At 43.0% G+C, this 22,756-nt stretch overlaps 1 protein-coding gene and 1 long non-coding RNA gene across 5 annotated transcripts in view; one reads left to right on the top strand and one right to left on the bottom strand.

The window, feature by feature from the left end:
• Positions 1 to 10,378, top strand: part of LOC141371429 (uncharacterized) — a 411,351-nt gene extending 400,973 nt beyond the window's left edge. Inside the window, exons 4-5 of the long non-coding RNA XR_012376383.1 lie at positions 7,551 to 7,599; positions 10,260 to 10,378. This is a non-coding gene — a long non-coding RNA (uncharacterized lncRNA). The remainder of the gene's footprint in view (positions 1 to 7,550; positions 7,600 to 10,259) is intronic.
• A 2,701-nt stretch (positions 10,379 to 13,079) lies between these two features.
• EBF1 (EBF transcription factor 1) overlaps positions 13,080 to 22,756 on the bottom strand; it is a 393,384-nt gene continuing 383,707 nt past the window's right edge. For all 4 annotated transcript variants that reach the window (XM_025867126.2, XM_025867125.2, XM_073890484.1 and 1 more), the window contains exon 16: positions 13,080 to 16,271. In XM_025867126.2, the coding sequence (XP_025722911.1) occupies positions 16,240 to 16,271 (32 nt within the window). In that variant the 3' untranslated portion in view covers positions 13,080 to 16,239. The remainder of the gene's footprint in view (positions 16,272 to 22,756) is intronic.

Raw genomic sequence — 22,756 nt, 5'->3', positions numbered from 1 at the left:
CCAGGACCCCCACACTTCTGCCTCATCAGGAACCCCCCACCTCCCCCCTTCTCCAAGTCCAGAAGAACTCTCAGGTCTCCAGGGGGAGCCCAATTCTCAGAAGACTCCTTGGACTATGCATGAGACCTTTCCCAAACATTTTGTGAATGACTACCACCTTTGTTTACCTGAGGGCTTGTGGAACACAAAAGCCTGAGAGAAACATTTGTTTCTTTGTGTCCTGTCACAACCATTTTATGAATTTGTGACCTGGACCAATGTGGAGAATGATATGCAGCAGGGGTCGTCCGAAAGAAAAAGAAACATGTATGGCTACTGTTAAACCAACGCTCCTCACTTGTTCTGTGTTCGTATTAGACGGCCGGTTTAACGAAGCTGCCCTTTGCTTCGAGACTGTTTGGCTCATTTTCCATCAAGAGTCAATGACAACAGTGTACATAGTTAATGGTGACTAGGATCTTCTTACTAAACAGTTCTTTTCAAGTCCTTTAGGTCACTCACATGGCCACTTATAATCTGTGAATTATCCCTGTGATTAAAAACATGAGCTTCGGAATCAGAGCCAGTGCGGCCCTTACCTACCAGCTCAGTGGCCTTGGAGGAGTCACCAGCTGGTCAGAGCCTCGAGAAGTCTCTGGCAAGCTTTGGGGGAGCTCTGCCTTACTTCTTGAGCTCCACAGCAGCCCATTCCAGCATCTCTGCTTTAGAGGGAAGCCTCTGTAAACCCCTGCTAGTCATTAGCCCGGAGCAGCAAGTCCTGGGGAAAGTTACAGCTCTTGATCCACTTGGGCAAGTGCTGGGCCTCAGTTTCTCTATGCAAAATAGAAATTATAACCCCTGTTCTTCTCTGTTCCCAGGGTAGGATCTTTTTCTATGCCTCCCCAAATACTTCCTAACACTTACGTGGTACCAGGCACCATAACATGTGCTGAAGAAGCGATAGTGAGCAGTGTAGACGTAGCTTCTGCCCTTGTATTACCTACATTCATATGGGAGGTACGATAAGAAAATAGAAAATAAGCAGAGTTTGGGTTTGGTACTAGAACAAAGAAACACAGGACTTTGGGGTAGGGCATGACTGGATTGGGAAAGGGTTGGGATGTGTGAGATTCAAATTGTGCATTTGGGAAAGTGACATGTGAGCCAAGACCTAAAGGATAAGAAGGTAAGAGACATGCAAAGAAAAGAAATCCTTGTAGGTGGAGGAAAGAGCAAGTGCCAAGGTCCTGTTGTGGGCAAGAGCCTGGCTTATCCCTGGGACGGAGCGGGCCAACGGGAGGGGGCGCAAGATGGGCTTGCAGAGAGAAGCAAGGCCTTTGTGGCCTTGAGAAGAGGATGGTGTCTCATTCTAAGTGGTGGGAAGCTATTGAAAGGTTTTCAGATCTGATTTGTGACTTAGGGAGACCACACTTGCTGCTAATGGGGAGCAGGATATGAAGAGATGCAGAAACGCAGTCGGGGTGGGGGGGTATCACCTCGTGCCTGCAGAGCTGCACGCATTTCTGAACTTTCTGACTTCTCCAGGACAGCTCAGCTCATCAGAAGAGAGGAGTGCAGAGAGGAATTGTCTTGGATTTGTCTGTTTGCTAATTAATTTCTCCTGATCCTTGAAGAGAATTCTGTCCATATATTACTGGGTGGATCATTAAATTGACTTCAAAAGTTAGAAATTATGTGGACTTTCTAAAAAGGACATGCTTTACTACTTCTTGGATATTATTTTACAAGAACCTTCCAATAAGAAGGAGGCATTTGCCTTTTTATTCAACTCTTCAGCTTTAAAAATCCCCTTGACTGGGGATGCCTGGGTGGGTCAGTCATTTAAGCATCTGCCTTCAGCTCAGGTCATGATCTCAGGGTCCCGGGATCGAGCCCCACATCGGGCTCCCTGCTCAGCAGAGAGCCTGCTTCTCCTACACTCCCTGCTTGTTCTCTCTCTTTCTTTGTCAAATAAATAAATAAAATCTTAAAAAAAAAATTCCCTTGAGAAATCTTTGTTTCCATTGCCCCAGCCACTAGGGGAGCACAGAAAGGGAATGAGAACAACAGCTCTTACAGTAGGGGTGGAGATGGGGACTCTAGTGCTGGCGCTGCCCTTGTTCTGTGACATTAGACACAACGCTGCCCCTGTCTGAGTCTCTTCTCATCTTGTAAGTGGCAGCACTAGAAAAATAATCTCTAAGTTCATCCCTTCTGCTCCTACCGGCTTGTGATTCTTTGGCCTTTAATCAGAGCAAAGATCAAGAGGTTGATCATTAGCTACTGATTTTTCTGAGATAGACTGGTAGGAAATAGCTTAGTGGTCTCTTACTATGTTTTTTTGGTCCCTTTTCCTGAAACCCTGAGCAGGTCAAGAACCTCCTTTGTTTTTTTTGTTTTGTTTTGTTTTTTTATTTTATTTTATTATGTTATGTTAGTCACCATACATTACATCATTAGTTTTTGATATAATGTTCCATGATTCATTGTTTGTGTATAACACCCAGTGCTCCATTCAGTAGGTGCCCGCTTTAATACCCAACACCGGGCTAACACATCCCCCCACCCCCCTCCCCTCTAGAACCCTCAGTTTGTTTCTCAGAGTCCATGGTCTCTCCTGGGAGAACCTCCTTTGGAAGCAGGGAATTTTCAGTCCCTTCCTTCCCACCCCCTAATCCACCGCTGAAGGTGTTCTGGGGCAATGACATGGGCCGCCGCAGCTGCTGCGGGCCATGTGTGAACTGCCCCTCGGAAGGCGGGCTTGTCACTGTGCCGGCTGGCCCCACCCCCAACCCCCGTGCTGCTGGGACTGTACCAGCTGGTTTCTTCATTCTTCGGGACCCCTCCTGGATAGCGTGATCAATGGTATGAGTTCTCTGGCTGTTCCCACTGCCCACAAATCAAGCTCTTAATAGCCCAATAAAATCATGAGATTCGGGATAAAAAAGTGATTGCATTGCTTGGATGCTAATGAGGCACATATATCTGAGACAACTGACTAAAGTCTATGGAAAGAAGGTCTCGGAACAACATGCAAGGTGGCTAATTTACAAAGATGTGGAGCATTCCAGATAAGAGAATGTCACGCACCTTTACTTCAAAGAGATGTGTTTTAAAATAGCCTGCTTTTCCTTACATATTTTCCCGTGAAATATTGGCACACTGAAGGAGTCAGTACAGGCAAGCTGGCTGAGTTGTCCCATCAGGGTCCTTCTGTCTGCCAGGTGATAGCCGACGAACGTACCAAGGTGGCAAGCCAAGGGCCTCCACTATGTTCCTAGAATGTGTTGTGCATTCGATAATAAATAACTCCTAAGTTGTGTGATTACATAATGATAGCCACATTCATTCACCTGTCTATCAAAGGAGCCATATTTGAGTTTGAGCGCCTATCCCCTGGGCCCATGAAGCATTAGCCTGGAGTCTTTAAAATTCCCAGCAACCCTGGGCTAAGTGCACTGGGGTGGAATGTAGTCCCCTTTGCTTAGTAATCCATTAGCTAATGGGTGTGAGTCCGTCAGTTTTCTATTTATTCCTTAAACCATTAAGGTTCACCTGCTGTGCGTGAGACTACACTTGACAAAGAAGAGTGATAGTTGAAATAAAATAAATATCAAGCCTTACGAGATCTGATGGGTATTGTTTAAAATATAACGGGCTTCATGGAAAGGTAAAGGTGAACCAACTATTACAAGTTGACACATGGCATCCTGGGCACAATGAAGCAAACAGAACTCTGTTATGTTCCAGTCCACAGGCGCTCACTAGTGGAAAGAGAGTTATTTGAGAACTGTCTTCTGAGGGCTCCCCAATATTTGTCAGCAATGTCTACCTGAGTCTCTTGGAAGCAGCTCGATAAATTTCTCAGTCAACCATTTAATGGTTTCCTTTTACTCCTTAAATATAAATAATATCTCAAATGAATCTAAGCTTGTGAGAATGAAAGTATCTTTGAGGGAGAAAGGAACTTTAAGTCAAAGCACGTCTCTTCATTATTGCTATGAGCCAAGAACAGTTCTAAGCACTCAGATATGGCAGTAAATAAAAATATTCACAAAGAAATATGTAAATGAGATAACTCCAGAAAGAGAAAAGGGCTATGAAGAAATTAGGGGCACCCGCGTGGCTCAGTCGGCTAAGTGTCCAACTCTTGGTGTCAGCTCAGGTCATGATCTCAGGGTCATGAGATCCAGCCCTGAGTTGGACTCTGCACTGAGTGTGGAACCTGCTTGGGATTCTCTCTCTTCCTCTCCCTCTGCCCTCCTGCCCCTCTCTCTCCCTCCCTCCCTCTCTAAAATAAAAAAATAGTGAGTGGTGGTGGTGTCAGGGAAGATGACTAAAAGGATCTGCTTTCATTGTGTATTCAAGGTCAATTAGGTTCATATGGTCCAAGTTCTATCCAAGAACAGGAGTTGCTATGTCAGCCATTGCCACAATAATGCTGCCAGACCCAAGTCATCCTGAGCAAGCCACTTGGCCTCCACTCACATCATATCCATTAACACCCAGCTGGTCGAAGCACGTCACATGGCCAACCCAACACCAATGGGTTGGGAAACTTTACTCCATCCACATTCTGCCTCCTTGAAGTAGATTCTTGGAGGATTGTTTTCTACAACTTCTGGCTCTGCTTTCTGGGGAACTTTTCTTTTTACTCTTTAGTCATTTCTAAAAGGGCAAGGCAAGGATTTCTCCCTTTCAGTAACTAAGCAACATTCTCAGTCTGCTTCTTGCCTAGAGAAATTTCAGTAAGTCAGATGTCTTTTTAAATCTCTAACAGCCACAATCTCTTCTAGTCCAGCATGGCTGCATGATTGCCAATACAACTGTCTCAAAAACTGAGTGGGTTGGTTATGTATTTAATTCCAGTAAATTCCATGCACTGAAGCCATACTTGTAATTCTTTTCAAAAATGCCATTCTCTCTAGAGTTAATTGTGGTTCTTAATTTGGGCACCTCACACTTCTGTATGATCTTTCTAGGAGCACTTTGTGCAGCTAAAAGGATCTACTTAATCTTTTCAGAGGTCTTAACAAAGCTTGTGATGGCCACACTCTTGAGTTAGACGATGCTCCTGGACTTTATCTTAATGGCCATGTTCTTGGTCTTTTCCTTCAGGCTTTATTTTACTTTGAGGATATTTTACTGGATGGAGTACAGAGATGAAAAACAGTATCATTTTCTACACAGCATATCCCCAGTTTTCTGAGTTCTATTTCTCTCAGTTGTGTTTGCAAACCAGACCATTCTTTTCTGAGCGCATCTCTTTTGTGTGGCACCTTATCAAATGTGGCTACCTACAGCCGATTCAGGCTTTTACCATTCCATATCTGTATCTCCTTGTGCACACCCTGAGTTCAAGAAGTGCATATCTGCCTTTCTAGATTACCGTAGGAACTACTTTAATTGCATGTTTTACTCAGTGTTTCACCATTGCGTAACATAGGTCATGATTCTCCTGATCTCCTATTGTTTCCTAAACACCTACCACTGAGTTTGAAAATATTTTTTTCAGATTTTTCTTACAATTGTACCCTCTTCTAGGTTTCTATTTCTGGGTCAGTCGGCTATTGCTACAATTAATACTGCATAACAAATTGCCCCAAAGCTCACGGGCTTACAGCCACCACAAGTATTAATTCTCTTGCTTGCAGATTCGCAGGTAGCAACTGTGAGGGACAGATGATATTGTTAGGGTGGCTGGTGACGCTGCTTCAGGCTGAGGGGCAGGGTAGTTCAGCTTTAGTCAGTGCGGACTGGTGGACACTTCGGACCCAGGCTGGAGCTTCCACAGCTTCCTGGAGGACCTCTTTCTAATAGCGGATCTCGGGAGTGTGAGAACCACGGGAAACATCACAGTCACATCTATGGCCTCTGCCTTTCTCATGTCAGCTTGTGTTCCATGGACCACAGTAAGCTACATGGCCCTGCTCAACATCAGTACGATGAGGAGGTATACAAGACCCTGCCAATTTTCTCATGGGGCTCTTCTGAACATGTAATCAAATGCTTGTTTATTAATTTTCTTTTGTTTTTATGCTGAATTATTGTCCAGCGCCTCTTATACGGAGTTCTGAGGATAGTGACTGACACATACTAACCACTTAGATTTTTTTTTAAAGATTTTATTTATTTATTTATGAGAGACAGAGCGGGGGGCAGAGGGAGAAGCAGGCTCCCAAGGAGCAGGGAGCCCGATGCGGGACTCGATCCCAGGACCCTGGGATCATGACCTGAGCCGAAGGCAGACGCTCAACCATCTGAGCCACCGAGGCGCCCTAGCCACTTAGATTTTTGAGTGAGTGAGTAAAGAAGGGATAAGTGATTTCAAGAGTTTTCTTGTTCTGACTGCAAATAAGCACCTAAGATTTCATTCTGTAACTTTGTTAACCATATCAAAATTTCACCTAATCACATTTCACCTAAACAAGTAGCAGTTCAATTTTCTTAAATATGAAGGAGCATAACAGGATCCCCCAACAAGCAATGATTTATGGACGCCAACATAGAAGAAATATTTCTCTACTCTTGTTCCTTGTGTGCCTATGTTACCCACAGTTCACCTTTATCCTCTCCCATCTGGAGCAGCGGTGCCAAACCCTTACCCTGCAGATTTCTTGCCAGAGTTTGCTTCCTTAGACATGGGGCGATATTCAGAATAATTGTTCTTCTTTCCTGTGTGGAGCTCACTGGTACCTTTCCTGGTACTAAAGTATAATGAGGAGAAATGATTTGGGGGATAGCTCTTGTTTTGATCGTGCTTAGGACAAACATCAGTCACACATCATCTTTTGGTTTGATACGGGAGCTGTTGGAAACATTTTCTTTTGTTAAAGGAGGAATCCTTTCTTTGAGGGTGACCCTGTGGATGCCAGGGATACTATATAGTGAGCTTGTGAGAAGTGAGAAAGACTTGCAAGAATTTTATTTTTTTTAAGACAAGGATGTCCATCATAATGTTGCATATAGTATCAAGAAATAAGAACCTAATGTCTATAATTTTGAGGTCAGTTAAAGGTAGTGTGATATATCCATGTATGTATATCTCTATCAACACACATATACATGCACACCCCAGAATCACAATTGCTAATACTGACAGACTAGTTAATATGTGCCAGGCACTGAATAATAACTCATTATGTGGCTTATTTTATTAACATCATCTTGTTAGATATCTTTTAAGATAAATACTCCTATTTTTACTTCTTTTTAATGGATGAGAAACTGAGGATTAGAGAATGTGAGTGATTTTTTTGAAGTCATTTTCAGTATATACTGGTTATTGGGTTAATACATTCCATAGATCTACCGACTGTTAAGTCCATATATGTCTTAAACAAATGGCCTTCAGGGTCCAGTGGGGACCTCTGTCCTCATACAAAGTTGGTGAGCAATTCATTTTTAATTGAGGATAACTCAATTAAAATATTACATGATCACTGAGAATTTAACAAACAAATTTCTATAAAGTTACTAGAATATCACGTCCTATAAAAGTAGGTCCCCAACAAGGGAATGCCAACTGCCATTAATACTATTTCCCTGTTAATTTTTATCCTCTCTTCTAGGTTCACCTTAAATGTAATTAAGCAAATTGGCATCTTCCTGGACATGAGGGTGAGTCATAATATTCTGTGCTTGTGGGAAAATTTGGGCCTTTTTCAGTTGAACACTTTGGGCTGTGGGTGTTTCTAGGGCATCAGGGGTGGGGTAGGAATATTAATCTTGGAATCATAAAGGGCAATCTTGGGGATCTCTAATCTTTCATCTGGTAGCAGCTGCTGGATTGAAGAGAAGCCAACCATGTCCCTAGAAGTCCATGCAAGAAACTCATAGGGCAGGCAGGAGTCAGGGCAAAGGGGAGAGGTCTATCCGGAGGTCGCTCGGATAGAGCGACCTTTGATGGCTGTGCTTGAAGAGCGATCCGGGAACCAAGCACTGAGGAGGAGTGTTGCATAGACAGAGATGAAGGAAACAATGTTGGAACATAAAAAAGGAAATGACAGGAGGAAGAGAGAAACTGAGAAGGAGGAGCATTCTGAGGGGAAGAATTGAATGCATTAGTCCTCCGCTCCGTGGTGGTCTGTCACCTCCATTTAGAATGCCCTCTCCATTCCACTCCCAGCTCTCCCTTGCTAACTCCTGCCCCATCAGAACTGCTCTCAAGCATGAGAAGGCTGCATCTTGCTGTATGTGCTCCTGGCTTTCTATTCTTGCTCCCCAGAATATATCAGGTCGAACACTCACAAGGAAGTATTTATGGACTCTCCCCTCCCACAGCCTGCCAAAGGGAATTATATCTGGCTAGCCCAATATCTACCCTTTTCCCAGCTTCACTGAAGAGGAAAGATTTTCTTGCAGGGGAAAAAGACTTCATTGAAAACAATGCAATGAGACAGATGGGGAAAGAGAGGAGGAAAAAAGAAAAACCATGCAAACTCAGAAGAGGTTTTTTGTCATATGGATTGAGGAAACCGGTAGAGGAGTAAGGAAAAGGATAGTAGAGGGAAGAGAATTTTAGTAGGTGTTACCGTGGACTTTACATTTAGATGATTTTTTTTAATGGCTTTTAAAGATTTAAATTAAAAAAAAATCCATGTGGAATTTAAGAAACAAAACAGAGGATCATAGAGAAAGAAGGGGAAAATTAAATAAGATGATATCAGAGAGGGAGACAAACCATAAGAGACTCTTAACTCTAGGGAACAAACTGAGGGTTGTGGGCGGGGGACGGGGGGTCACTGGGTGATGGGCATTGAGGAGGGCACGTGATGTGATGCGCACTGGGAGTTACATGCAACTGATGAATCACTGAACACTACATCTAAAACTAATGATGTACTATATGTTGGCTAGTTGAATTTAAGTAAAGTAAGTTTAAAAAAATCCAATTTCTTTCTACCTAAATTTGGGTGTTGAAGTAGCTCTGAATGTGTGCAGAGATAGAGCCAAATGCTCTCTCAGATATATTAGGGTTACAGTAACATTTATCACAATGTGAAATTATATGTATATGTGATTGATCCATAGTAATGGAAGAAGGAAATGTGTCTATGGAAGACACAGTCATGCCCCAACCCTTTGCACAGCCCCTGACAGAAAGAAGGCCCTCAGTAAGAATATCTTGACTAAACAAATGTGTTAGAGAAAGCCAAGGCTATTGCCTGGGTCTAATTCCCTTCCCCTTGCATTCCCTTCATTTAATGGCCGCTACTGTCCTTGCCAGAATCCCACCCAGATCTGTGCTATTGAGCAAATGAACTTCAATGGGACTCCCTCCTTTTTGTTGACATTTTGTCAACTCCTTTCTGGAGTACTAGATTCTCCTTAGAGCCTAATTCCCTGTGCAGGGTATTTCCTGCAGAAAGCCGACCTCAGGCCTCGGGTTCATTCCAGGGTTTGGAACTTTCATTCTTAATATAGAATGTGGAAATTCTACAACCAGTGGGAAAAAAGTATGCCAAGTAGATAAAAATCAGTCCCACTGCAGCGTAACTCTCCAGAGAGAAGAGATAAAACTGCTTGATGCTTAAGTTAAAAAAAAAAAAAAAAGTAACAAAATATTTCCAGTTCCGGAAACTGAATTTCATTCCTAATATAAATATAGAAGCCTCTGGAGAAGATCATACTTGGGAGAGGGAAGGAAAGCAGAGGGAACAGGAGAAAGGGATTTCACGACACAACCCTGCAGCCTCATAGCCAAGAAACCACCTGAAACAACCATGTCTTTAATAGTAGTTGCCCTGGTCAGAAAACAGAGTTTGATTTTGACTTCTTCCTCTCCCTCAATTCCCACGTTGCATCAGTTGCCAAGCCCTGGTGGTTCTCTCTCCCTAAGTCCTTCTCTATTTTTTTTAAATGATTGAGTATACTTGACATGTAACGTTGTGTAAGTTTAAATTTCACAATGTGCAATGGGTTCGTTTACTACATTTATCTATTGCAATATGATTACTACCAGCATGTTAGCTAACACCTCCATTGTGTCTCATAATTACCCTTTCATTTTGTGATGAGAACAAATAAAATCTACTCTCTTAGCAACTTTGAAGCATATGATACGTGATTGTTGACTATGATCACAATGCTAAATACTTCTAACCCTATCTATCTTCTTCCTTTCACCCCCCTAGGCCAAGCTATTCATTTGTTTACCTGGACCATTGCACTGGCCTGATAGGTCTTGTCCATTTCCCTGCTACCTTTCTTCAATTCTTTTCTCTATATGGCAACGAAAATACTACTTCTAAAATATACGCTTGATCCCTTGTTTACAGTGTCTACGACCCCACACTCCTCGCAGTTACAGTAAACGTCTGTTGTCATGTGGATAACAAGAGAATAGAGATGAAGAAGGACAGACAATAGACTCGGAGGACTCCCGTGAGGGGACTTGTTATACAGGGGGAGAGGACAGACGGCAGATTGAAACCACAGTGAGGTCCAGTAGTTTTTTTCTTTCCTTTAAAATGTGATCATATTGTAGGTTGCTAAGAAAGTACTACTGAGGAAGGAGAAATTGATAACTTTGGAGAGAGAGTGTAATAATGCCAGGAGCCACATTCTTGAGAATGTGAGTGATGGAAAGGGCAAGCATAGCCCTGAGCATGGTGTGTTGGCAAGACTTTACTTCTCTGGAAGTCTACCTAAAACTGAATTCACTCATGAGGGTCTTTCGGCAAGGCAAAAGGAGATTGAAAAAAAAAAATGATGTATATACATTTTTACATTGAATGTGGCCACTGTAGAGTATAGGGATTTTTTTCACAATTACTTATTCCATTTTCCCATATTCCCATTCCTTTCCATTGACCTTAGGTACTTTTTTCTCATATAGCCAGCTCCAAAGGCATTGACCATGGCCTTCCATGCCCTGCTTTCCCTTATCTGCTTGGAGAGTTCCTATTCACACCACTCAGGCATTCCCGCTTTGCAGTGTTCCTTGATCTCCATGGAGAGGGCAGATCACTCTGACCCTCAAATCAGGCTGTGTAAACATCTCCTTTAGTAACTTGTCTTTTGGCCAGAAGCCCCAAACTGACATTCTAGAGGCTCATGGATTTTGTTTGCCCAATGCAGTGTTTTTAAAACACTATTTTTGGATTAGAGGACAACATTTACAAAAATGAAAATTTTACACTCACACACACAAATCCAATAATATATATAGCATTCTTGAAAAATGAAGGACGGGCATCACTGGGCCCAAATTCCCACATGGGAACAACTGCCTAGAACAAACGAGGTGCGCCCTTGTCTGTTCTCACCCCAGCTCACCCCTTTGGGCTTTATCAGCATAGCTCCTGTGGACAAATACAAGGCTGTGAATGTACGTGCCATGCTGAGCCGAGACGTAGGCCCGATGGGCAGGAATTATGACTGGTTTGCCTATGCATCCTAGCATCTAGTGCAGTGCCAAGCGCACAGTAGGTGCTCGGGCTGTCTTCTGAATTGAATCTCCCACGTTCCACGGTGCCACCTTGCACAACCACATGCTCCCCTCACACGGCCTTTCTGTTTCTGAACGCAGGTATCCACCCCCAAAGCTCAGATCCTTACACCTGCCTTCATCCCCGCTGCCTAAGGTGCCCACCCCACTTGGTTACAGAATCCTTCACATCTCCGCTCAAATGTCACTTTCTCTGGAAACCTTCCCCAGCCCTTCAGGTTAAGTCAGATCCCACTGCAATATGCTTTCAGAGCAGTCTAGACTTTTCCTCATTGCCACTGTGGGGTTGTTAGTATTTACTTCCGTGGTTGCTTCACATCGGCTTGCCCCACTCAACTCTAAGCCCCATGAGGGCAGGCCCAGGGTCCCGGCGCTCACTGTGGAATCTACCGCACCTCCCCTGGCCCCGGGTGCTCAGTAAACCTTCAAAGTGTATGTGAATGAATGAACGAACAAATACTTCCAAGAAATAGGCCTTAAGGAAAGTGGAGGCCTGTGTGGAGAGGTGTAGATGTCTGCTTTATTCTGTGGAGCGCTGTGACATGCATGTGTCCCTCTAAACTTCCTAAACTGCTTTGATTTGAGTATGGATTTGTCTAGTCAGAGACTGTGAGCATCCCGAGGGCAGGGTCTCTTGTTCATTTTTTTAATTTTCTGCATCTAATACAGGGACCTGTATCTACCACAGAATTCCAAAAAAGTACGTTGAATGACCAGATTAATGAACATAGACTCCCTTCTTAAGAAAATGATGAGAGTTTCTCTACTTATTAACTTATTCATGACACTCTCTCATTACTTCAGATTGAGCTCTATTCCAGAGCCGAAATGTATCAACAATGGCCACCACAAATGATCAACATGGTGGCTGTGTGATGCCCTGTTAGTTCTGGTCATCAAGTTTCTGTGGTCTCTGGCCTATTTGCTAAGTTTTTGAGGCATTTTACGAGCATTGTTAACTTTACCATGTCCAATAATTGCAAAAGCTGGGGAAGCATTGAAGGAACAATTGGAAAGACTTACGATGATGATGGAACTTAAAGTGAAATCATTTTACAAGAGAAGGTGCCTACTGGGTGTCTGTGGAATATTTGACTCCAGATAAAGTTGGTTTTATCCAACAGAGAGAGTGTCTTATCCACCAGGGATCTAAAACTATAGATCATGGAAGGTTCTGAGTTCACACATGCCTCCTCATCAATGAGCCAGGGCACATAACTAATTGACCATAAGGCTCACTGGGACTAATTAGCAGCTGTATGTGAAGAGCTTGGTTCAGACTTGTAGCACAGAGGATGGAATTCTAGAATGGCCAGATCCTGGACTCACAATTCAGTCACCGCCAGGGGATCGCACTGCTTGGCTGGTGAAATGATTGGGGCTCTTGGCTCCTCTGTGGGCCAGGGTGCGCAGGTGCGCATCCATCTGCTGCCGGCAGAGGGCAGCAGTACGCTGTGCGTGTGCAATTTGCATCCCAGATTGGCAAATCCCCAAGGATTTACAAAGAAAGAGAGTGGGTGTCCCAGGACTACCCAGATTTCTTTTCTCTGGGTGTCAACACTGGTCTGAGTAATTGCAAACACAGACCTTCTACATATGTTGGACTTTGGCTCATCTGAAATACTGAAATGAATACACAACTAGAAGCTGCCATCACAGACAGGAAGTAACTTTAATTAAATATTGTGAAAGTTGAAAAGTTTTTACAGCTTGAATTTTTGCAAAAAAAAAAATTATAACAATCTCTACAGTAGTTAGGTTCTCTAACAATTGAACTGTACAGTGTGTGTCTATTCAAAAAGTTTGATAAGAAGGTGAAAGGTTAGTAGATTCAGAGATGACTTCGTTAAGCTGCATCCTAGTACAATGTGAGGCCAGGGCATGTCAGGCAATCCAGTCATCCAGAAGCTGTATTTTTCCCCCAAAACTGAAATCTTAATTCTCTGTTTCATATTCTTCTTAAAGCCATATTCTGTATTTAGGGGAACATTTTTTATTTGTAGAAATTTTGTGTAGAAGAAAGAGGGTCAGAGGGCCAGAACATCTTTTCATCTAATCAATATAAATAGAGGCGACAGAACACAAATTATACACATTTTAAAGGCTCTTTGGACTTTCCAGAAAAGTTCTAACCACTACACATGGCTGACAGATGGGTGGCGTTTGTTGTCAGGGTCTGAGCCGGACACCTTGCCGGCTGACCATTCCTTCACAAACAGTTAAGGGGCTCACCAGACAAAATATGGCTTTAAATTGTATACATCTTCAGGCCAGCACTTACCACACGAATTCAGACAAACTTTCTGAGTACCGAGAAGCAATGCGTCCACCTTGCTTACATTTTCCAGTTTTTTTATTATTATTAATCATCATTATTATTATTTCTCACCTTGAAAAATCAGCTTTCCTCCCCTCCCTTCCCTCCCACGACTCCCCTCCCGCACCCGCCCCAACCCATAAAAATCGCACTCTGACAGTCTAGTGAAAACCATTGCAAAATCCATATGGGGGCATGCACAGTTGCAGCATTGTTGTAAATTTCTTGCTCTACTAGAAAAAGTTACATTGTCTTAAGGTAACAAAACAGTTCTTTTGTGCTTTTCCATTTCTTTGTTTTTTTTTTTTTCTTTTTTCTTTTTCTTTTTTTCTTAGAACGTTAGTGATGACTGACAGTTCTGGTGCACAGTTACAATGTACAAGTGAAATGAATATGATTTGCATTGTTAAGGCATCCAATCTGCTGGTTTATATTTATGTGAAAGACAGGAAATATACAAGCAGACTTAAGAAAGAAAGTATGTTCATTGATTTCTATGAAGTTTCTCCCCCGAATTTAATGCACAAAATGCGTCACTCCAAAGGGAGAGATTCCATGCATATTAATAGAGTAAAACAGCATTAGGGTTTTTTTTTTTTCTTTTTGTAAGCTTCCAAAGCAAAGGATACATTTTTTTTAATCTACAGAACTAAATGCTACAAGAATAATATGCTACTATTTTTTTTGCCATATATTGGAAAAAACTTCTTAACTTACAAATAATACAAAAATAGACAATGGCTTTTGGGTGGAAATAAAAAAAATTGAAGCATGGTTTAAAACAAAACTAAAAATAACTATAAATGAAATGTTTAAAAATCACATTGAAACTGCTAATACAACTGTAGGTGACCAAACAAATACGCACTTTTCACATAGCAAACATACACAATAAAATAAACTGGGAGTGGGAGGAAAAGGAAGAAGGGGAAAGCAATGTACAAATTCCAAAGATAAATACATTATTTATATGGATATTTTACAAAATCCCTTTAAAACAAAAAGCCTTTTAATTAACTTTGCAAGTATGTGCAAGCTAAAGGTAGTGAGCTTTTTTTTTCTTTGCAAAATATGCAGTAAAATCTTTTTGTGATATTGAAAAACTGTCTTAAGACATTAAAATGTATAAATAGAACAACGACTTTGGCAAAAATCACAAAAAATCTACAGTATTTATAACTACATACAAAAACACAACAGCAAAGGAAAAAATATCAGGCAAATGCATCCTCAGAGCTTTGCTGCATCTTTGCTATTTATTCTTACTTTTAAGAACATGTCCCAGATGATGAGAGCAAAACTTCCATAGAACAAAAAGCTATGTTTTGGAGCTCTCAACCTTCTTCTCCTTTCTCCCAGTTTTCCTTTTACTCTTAATTCCAAAGCACTTAACCTGTCGCTCTAATCTATGTTACAAATGGTAAGGGTCACCGATAGAGGCGCGTTATCTCAAGTGGGAAATCTGTAACACCTGCCATGTTGCTTTTGTCAGCTTTTGGAGGATTGGTTCTGAAGTCAACATTTAGGATGAGTAAACTTTAAACTTGCAAATGGCGGCGTGAAAGTGGGATTTTGGCTTGATAACTGGAGAGCATAATGTGGAATTCTGTGCCTGGACCCTGTTCCATGAAGTCTCATAGGAGATTCTCACACAGTATGTTTGCCATCAGGCTCTCGAGAGGCCATCGGCTTCAGAAGAAGTTGACACAAGTGAAAGGGAGAATGATAACAGGTTTAAATATGCAGTTTTAACAATCTGTCTAGAGGCACTGGATTTTTGAGTAGAAGGGAAAAAGTGTGATCACTTACATCACTTTTTAACTTTCCAGGCTGCATTTATTTACACAGTTACTTAAGACAACAATACAAAAGAGATAAATAAGCTTGCACTGCTAAGGGATGGCATGTTAAGTTAGATATTGAAAATGCACTGTCTGAGCTAACTACCATTTGATATGCTTTAAGGCGCAAAAGCCGACCCTTAGTTTTCTAAAAAATCTAACTGGCATTCCTATTCTGTCCCATACAAGCTTTTTTTTTCTTTTTTTTTCTTTTTTGACTTTTTTGTAAATATCACCACTTCATTCTCCCTTTACACAGCTTTAAAAACATCATAAATTAAAACATGGCGTCTTATTTATAGTGTCCCTTGTATACAGCTTTACGGTTTATAAAAGACAAATGATTGCAGAGTTAAGCTTAAAAAAAAAAGAAAGAAAAAGAAAAAGTGGATTTGCTTTTATCAACACAGAATAAATATATCCCCCAAATACTTGGGAGGTACAACTTTTAACCAACACTCTGCACTTGCAGATCCCTTCCAATTTCAGTATTTGCAAGGTCGGTGATATTGTTTGTTTAAAAATCTGCAGTTATCGTGATTCCTCTTAAAAAGGCCTGAGTTAAAAGTTCCACTCGGGGACTTGTATCAGATTACTCTCTGTAGCAGAATCCAACCTCTTCATTAATAAAATTCTTCAAGGCAATTCTTTCACATGGGAGGAACAATCATGCCAGATATCGCTGTGGAAAGAGAAGACAAAAGTCAATGGTTTTGCATCCAAATTTCTCACTGAGGGGAAAAAAAATGGGAAAAAACACCCACACACCACTATGTTGGTTGAATATTAGTCACAAATGTGCTCTCATCTTTCCTGGAATGAGGGTTTGTTATAAAATATACATGTACTTTATTAAGAATGGTAATATATCAGCCTGTGTATGTGTCTTTAACAGAACAGAAGAGGCTAAACATCCTCCAAGTCTGATTTCAATTTTGAAACGTAACTGGAAAGTTGCATAGTTTGAATACTGCTGGGAAAGTTGCAGCCCCAAACCTTACAAAATAGTGAAAATTTTCAATTTGTCACTCTTTTCCCCCCTCCCCTTCACTTCCGTAATACAAGGGAAAAAAAAAAACCCAGTTCATCCCAACTGCCAGCAAGTTCTGGCAAAAAAACCCATGGCTCTGTGCTCTTGTGTATGCACGAAGACAGGGTACTAGAGCAGCAAGGTGAATGCCTTCATTTCAGTGGTCCGTGCCTGGGAAAAGGAAATGCCAGCCACCGAGGGCCTTGTTCCCCAGGGAAATGAAGCTGGGAGAAAAGCATGGTGGAGGAGGGCAAGGCAGGTTTGCATGAAACTGCAGCGTGTCTCCTATACTATGGCTTCACTCAAGGTTCTGGAATGGTCTGACCACGTTCCTAGAAAATTATAGCCTAGGAAAGCTGGGGTAAGATCCTGGGGTAATCAAAAAACTCTTTCAAAGTGTTCAGAGTTAGCAGGCAGCACACAGTGGTATTTAGAAAAGCAGGGAATCCGCTAGGCCAGCCTTCCGCCTCAGGCTTTCCTGCTTTCTAAGTAGGATGCCCTTCCTCCTCCGCCCCCCACCCCCAAGGTAGTTATTTGTTTCCTTGAACCTCTGCCTCCTCAGCTAGAAAATGTAGTTAAGGGTATTTGTAAGGACAGTGACATTTTTAGGGTTGTTGGAGATTTAAATAAAATAACATATGTGAAGTGCTTGGCCCACTGTCATCTCCCTAGTAAAGGCCTCATAGAGGTTAGCTGCTGTTACTTTTAATCCATCCCTTCTGCTGCTAAACTAGCTGTGTGACCTCATGCTAATGGTTTGACCTCTCTGGGCTGTGTTTCCTCTTATATCAAATAGGCACCACCTCACACAGCATACTTCACATGATGAGCATGAGCAATGGAAGGATGTCTGTAAGAAAGTTAAAACAGTCTGGCAACTTTGAAATATGTTGGGGGAAGAGCGATGCGTCCATCAGAAGCAAGAGGCAGCCATCTTTGCTTCCAAAGAGGAGAGAGAAAGTCATTGCTTTCTTCTCATTGGCAATTCTAACTTTAAATTGATGTTCTTGTCAGCGATGACTGATACTAGAAAGTGGCACTCTTTGTATCCCAACTCTCATGTCCGGAAGAATGTGCCTGTTTTTATGTGAACCCCAACTGCCACAAATCCTGCTGCAGACACAGGGAGGCTAGGTGAGGCTCTAAAGCCCTGCAGCCTCCGCACCCCTCCGGTTTCCCCTCCCCCACCCCCGACATTTTAAATTCAATTAAAAAATGTATTTTGCCAAACACTTTTTCCGTTAATTTTTAAACCCATCTGTATTCACAGGGAAATTTAATCCACATGTTTCTGATTCATGTACACGTAAATCATCCAAATGTTGTTTTGCAAGAGCCGTTTTGCAGTCCAAAAACTCCTGGAGTCTTTTTCGTAAGCCCTCATAAGCCATTTTTCTTAGAAACAGGAAGTGTCTCTTGCCAAATGCAGACCAACTTAAACCCCCAAAGATTGGGATCAGTTGGAAAAGCAGTCCCCCTAAGATTCAAGTGAGCCCTAGATCTGACGGAAACAGGGAGCCCAGATTTTTAACCCAAGCCTTAACATGAGAATTCAAGATGCTGCAGCTCCAAAGGCAAGGGGGCAGGGGGTCTCTGCACGGTGACAGCTCAGCATGGCTCTGCCTCCCTAAAGATCTTTCATCTAGGCTGGAGGTGGGTCCAGGCACCCTTATTAAAGACAGGCCTTTCTGTGGGGGTTCTAAACCTCTGGCAAGAGAACCAAGTCCTAGTTTTGCTCTCCACCCAAATCCACTTTGTGCGCCTGGCATTAAAGGGCAGCCCCCTACGGTACAGCCAGGCGGCTTAGGCAGCGTCGGTAGGACGCAAAGCACAGAACTGACAAACTTCCTGCTAATTTGGTCAGTGGGATCAGCCAACATTTAGTAATTGGACCCTGAAAACATCAGGGTTGTTTTTTTAATTCTGAATGGCCAGAGGGGGAAAAAAAAATCTAGCCATGTTTTGTACCTGAATAATGTGCTAGATTAATTAGATTAAACCTCCACTAGGGCCCCATTAAAAGTTACAAAGCAAAGCTAACTGGTGTGCCCGTCCATAGCTAACAGTGCTTCTTAATCTGGAATATAGGGGTCACAAACTCCAGCGCCCCGAGAGCCCAGACTGGGAACATAAGTGAGCAAAATGCACTAATAGGGATGGAGGGACTCTGCCAAGGGCATGGCAGGCCTTCTTTAGAGTGGGCTCCCCACAGCTACTGCACAGAAATGCCTGCTCACAACCACCAGATCTCCTGAACTCTTGCAAGAGAAGATGGAGATGTGAGTTTTTTAAAATACAGAAGAGCCCAGTTTATACATCGTAGCAAATAATTAAAATTAAAAACAAGCCAACAGACATATCTGGGGGCACCTAGGGGGTGCCTTTGGTCTGCCCACACTTTCCTAACCTTGCCTTTGTTGGCCCTCAGACTTCTCTTAGAGTCTAATGGAAACCATGGAATCCATGGAATCTCATTTGTACCTACACCCCAAACCCTGCATATAATATCAGGGTCACAGCTCCTTAAGTCTCATCTGTTATTTCCTAAACTCCAAGATGCAGAACACTTACTGAGAGATAAATTTTAGGAAAAGATCTCTGTTTGCAACCTCTGAGTTGCTCTACCTCCAAAGAGGCCTTTTGACAAAGTGATCCCCCGCTGCATGATTGCACGGAAGCTCCTGGGTTTTTAGGGGCTGTTTTTCTTGTGTCTGTGCTGCAATCCTCAAGATTACTTATGTGGGTGAGAGGGATGGGTGTCTGAGGCTTGGAATGCTCCAGAAATGCCGCTGGCACACTGACTTGCCCAAGTGGGGGCCATGAAGACTTCCATGAGGACACAACACTCTCAGAGAGCAACACATGCCAAACATCACAAGACATCACAAGACCGAGGTGGCTCTGTCATTGTCCCCAGCAGCTGGGTGATCACGTTCTCTCTGACAGAAGGTCAGAAAACGATTGGTTTGAAAGGCCATGCATTTTGCATTATGGTTTTCACATTTTGATAAGAACAAAGACGAAATGAAAAGTTTTGCAGAGCTGGGAGAGTTTGGAGTGAGAGAGTGGAATGTGGTCTTCCTCGAACCACCATATGTGTAAGAATTATGAGCTAATCGGGACCAGAACGCCGCGGGGGCGGGGGGGGGGGGGAATCTTGCACAAATTGAGCATGTGCCCAGAGCAAAAGACAATTCCACGAGATCACCGCTGGACTACATGATATCTAGAGTCAGGTGGGGCCAGCCAGCCTGAGCTCCAACAAGGTGAGGAAAGAAAAAAGAAATCAGTGTGTGGGTACAATTTCTGTGAAATCACTCTGGTCTTTTGTTTTTAATTTTTCATTGCAGGGACTGTCCCAGACATGGTTAGGGTTTAAAATCACTACACTGTGGGGCATGCTGACAGCCTCCTTGGGGCTGCCTCTCTCTTGATTAATGAAGACCTCTGAGGCCTGAAATTGCATAGAATCCATGCTCTAGGGACCATAAGCCTTTGGAAAAGGGGGAGGACATCTCCAGGACAATGGCTGAGCAGAGTGGGTCACTCAAGTTCTTTGACTTATGAAAACAGACACACCTGGGGAGTTAGGATCAGGATTTATCAATGACTTTACCTAGATGGGAATGGAAGATGTCTCTGCATTTTCTCTTTAAATCCAAAATACAGCCACATTTTCCAAAGTTTTTCATGGGATGTTAATTGGTCTTAACACTCAGAAAAGGGTTCTCTGGGCAAATAAATTTAGAGAACTGCAGGATGTCTGTCTCAGAGCTTTAATAAACTTAGGTGCATTGGGGCTCTCCAAGACGGATTCAGTAAGCACCCCACTTTCTAGATTTGTTTAACCACAAAATTTAAAAATTTTTAACAGCATATCTTGTGAGACTCCAGAAGTGCTGAGACAAGAGTTGCTTTATCCTAAAAAAATTTCTCAGACATATGGTAATTTGTCCAAGGTTTTATCCACCTGGGAGAGAAAGCCAGTTGGCACCGCAGGAGAAATTGTAAATTATAAAATATATGGAAAGAATGGAATTTATGACTTCCACGTAAGGACTTCCTTGTTCAACTTCATCCCCACTTCCTGGGCCTCCATGCTCCAGGACGCCAAGTGGCTTGCTGGTTACTGCACATTACTCTTTGGCTCCAGTTATCTTTAATCCTCTGCTTCCAATGCCCCCTCCCCTTCTCCCTCTGCCTGAATCCTCCTTGCCCTTCATGCAAGGTCCAGTTCAATGGCAGCCTTCTCCATGAGACTATTCTGAATTCTCCCTGATCCTTCCCTCCTCTGAACTTCTACAGGTGCGCACTCAGCCTCTCCTAGACAGATCTGTCTGCTTTACTGGGGTGTTGTGTTTCCTTTAATACAGGGAAAGATTTGAAGGCCAGGATTTTGTAGTCCATCAGGGCCTAACCCAGTGGCTTTACGATAGTATGACCATAGAGCATAGGGGCTTACTATCAATCTGCTAGGGTTTTAACCCCAGGCTCTCCCAATTTGTTAGATGTGTAACTCTGGATGAGCCATCTTGGCTCTAAGGCTCAGTTTCTGCATCTGTAGAATGGGGACAACAAACAGCCTACATCAAGGGTGGCTGGGAATGAGATAATGCAGAAGCCTGGCTGGGAACAAGCCCTCCCATGTTAGTAGCTGTGACCATCGTCATCACCTTCATGTGAGACTGCAATGCGTGTTCATTGGGGTAATAAACATACATGCAGTCACTAAAGGAGGCCAAGACGGGGCTGCTGGGGAAAAGGCCTTTAAGGAGCTGGCTAAAAAAAAAAAAAACCCAGGATGATATACAATTCGTAGTGTGGCAGTTGGAAGTACATAGGTCTTTAAAACCCTCAAATAGCCTAAACGTGTCACCTCTGGTCTTATTTATACAGTCCATTTGCTTAACCAACTCTTCCTTTGTCACTTGCCGGGTCCTAATGATCACAGTTCTGAACTAGGTGGGTCCGAATGAAATCACTGTAACAATGAAAAGGAGAAGAAAGACGGTAACACTGCAGAGGTCCCCCCCCCCGCCCACCCTCCCCGCCATTCTATAACCCGCCCACGTCCTTTCTCCATAGATAAGCAGAGTCTAGAAAACTAACGACAAGGGAGGTCATTCTTTAGTTGCAGGTCTCGGAGCCCATCGTCCCAATGTCCCTTTCTTCAGGGGAGACCCCAAAGCCTCAGGCAGGAGCTCCCCAGAAGCAATGGTATAGTGCACCCTGGGCAGCAGTGATGGTGTACGGAGGGCCAAGGTGCGGTCCCAGGTGTGTGGGCCCTGCCTTGTGATGGTGGCAGGAAGACGGACAGGACGGCTTCAAGAAAAATGGTGTCAGTTAATTTGACTTTAATTTCTCTACTCATACCTCCTCCCCTGCCACCCCTCAGGAGCCGTTTGGTACATGATGGTATTGGAAAAACAAAAACTAGCAGAAGGAATCTCCTGGACACATGCTCAAACAGAAGGCAAGGACAATGTCATCCACAATAGCAAATCCAGCACAAAGCGTGTCCCTGAATTTCACCTTGAACCCTCCCCACTGTGCAACTGTGTGTGAGAAATGTGATGGAGTGGTGGTGATTCAGCTGCCAATCAGAATAGGGGGGAACAGCCTCTGTACTTTTGGAACCTGTGCAGACTTGGGTTAGAAATGCCCTGGGTGACAAATGAACAAATTTTGTATGAGTCCCTGTCTTGAAGCCATTTCATTATTACTTAAGAGTGCTTGCACGCGTGCGTGTGTGCGCGTGCACACACACACACACACACCCCAGATGTTCCCTAAATCCAGGACATTCTACCGTCTGGGCTGAGTCCCTATTTTCAGTCCCTTCCTGATCTCTCCTCGGGACACATGCAGGCAGAGACCCTGGGCCTGGCAGAAGGGCTGTCTGCTTCAGTCGCTGTGGGCTGGGGATCCAGCTGCTGACCTCCCAAGAGCTGCAGGCCTTTGCTTCTCAAGCACCACCTCTCAGCTGCTGATTACAAACCCCATTCTATCTTATTTTGATATCAAATCTATGTTTTAATGAGGGTTGTGATAGGCAGCTCAAGAATGGCAGATTTCCATTTCCATAGGTGTTATCCTTATTTAAACCCATCATAAGTTATATTCACTTACGCATTATA

This window comes from Callorhinus ursinus, unplaced genomic scaffold (genome assembly GCF_003265705.2).
Source record: "Callorhinus ursinus isolate GAN/ISIS: 27379988/994484 unplaced genomic scaffold, GSC_fseal_2.0 scaffold3, whole genome shotgun sequence".
NCBI classification, from domain to species: Eukaryota; Metazoa; Chordata; class Mammalia; order Carnivora; family Otariidae; genus Callorhinus; species Callorhinus ursinus.
This window is presented reverse-complemented; position numbering and strand designations above follow the sequence as displayed.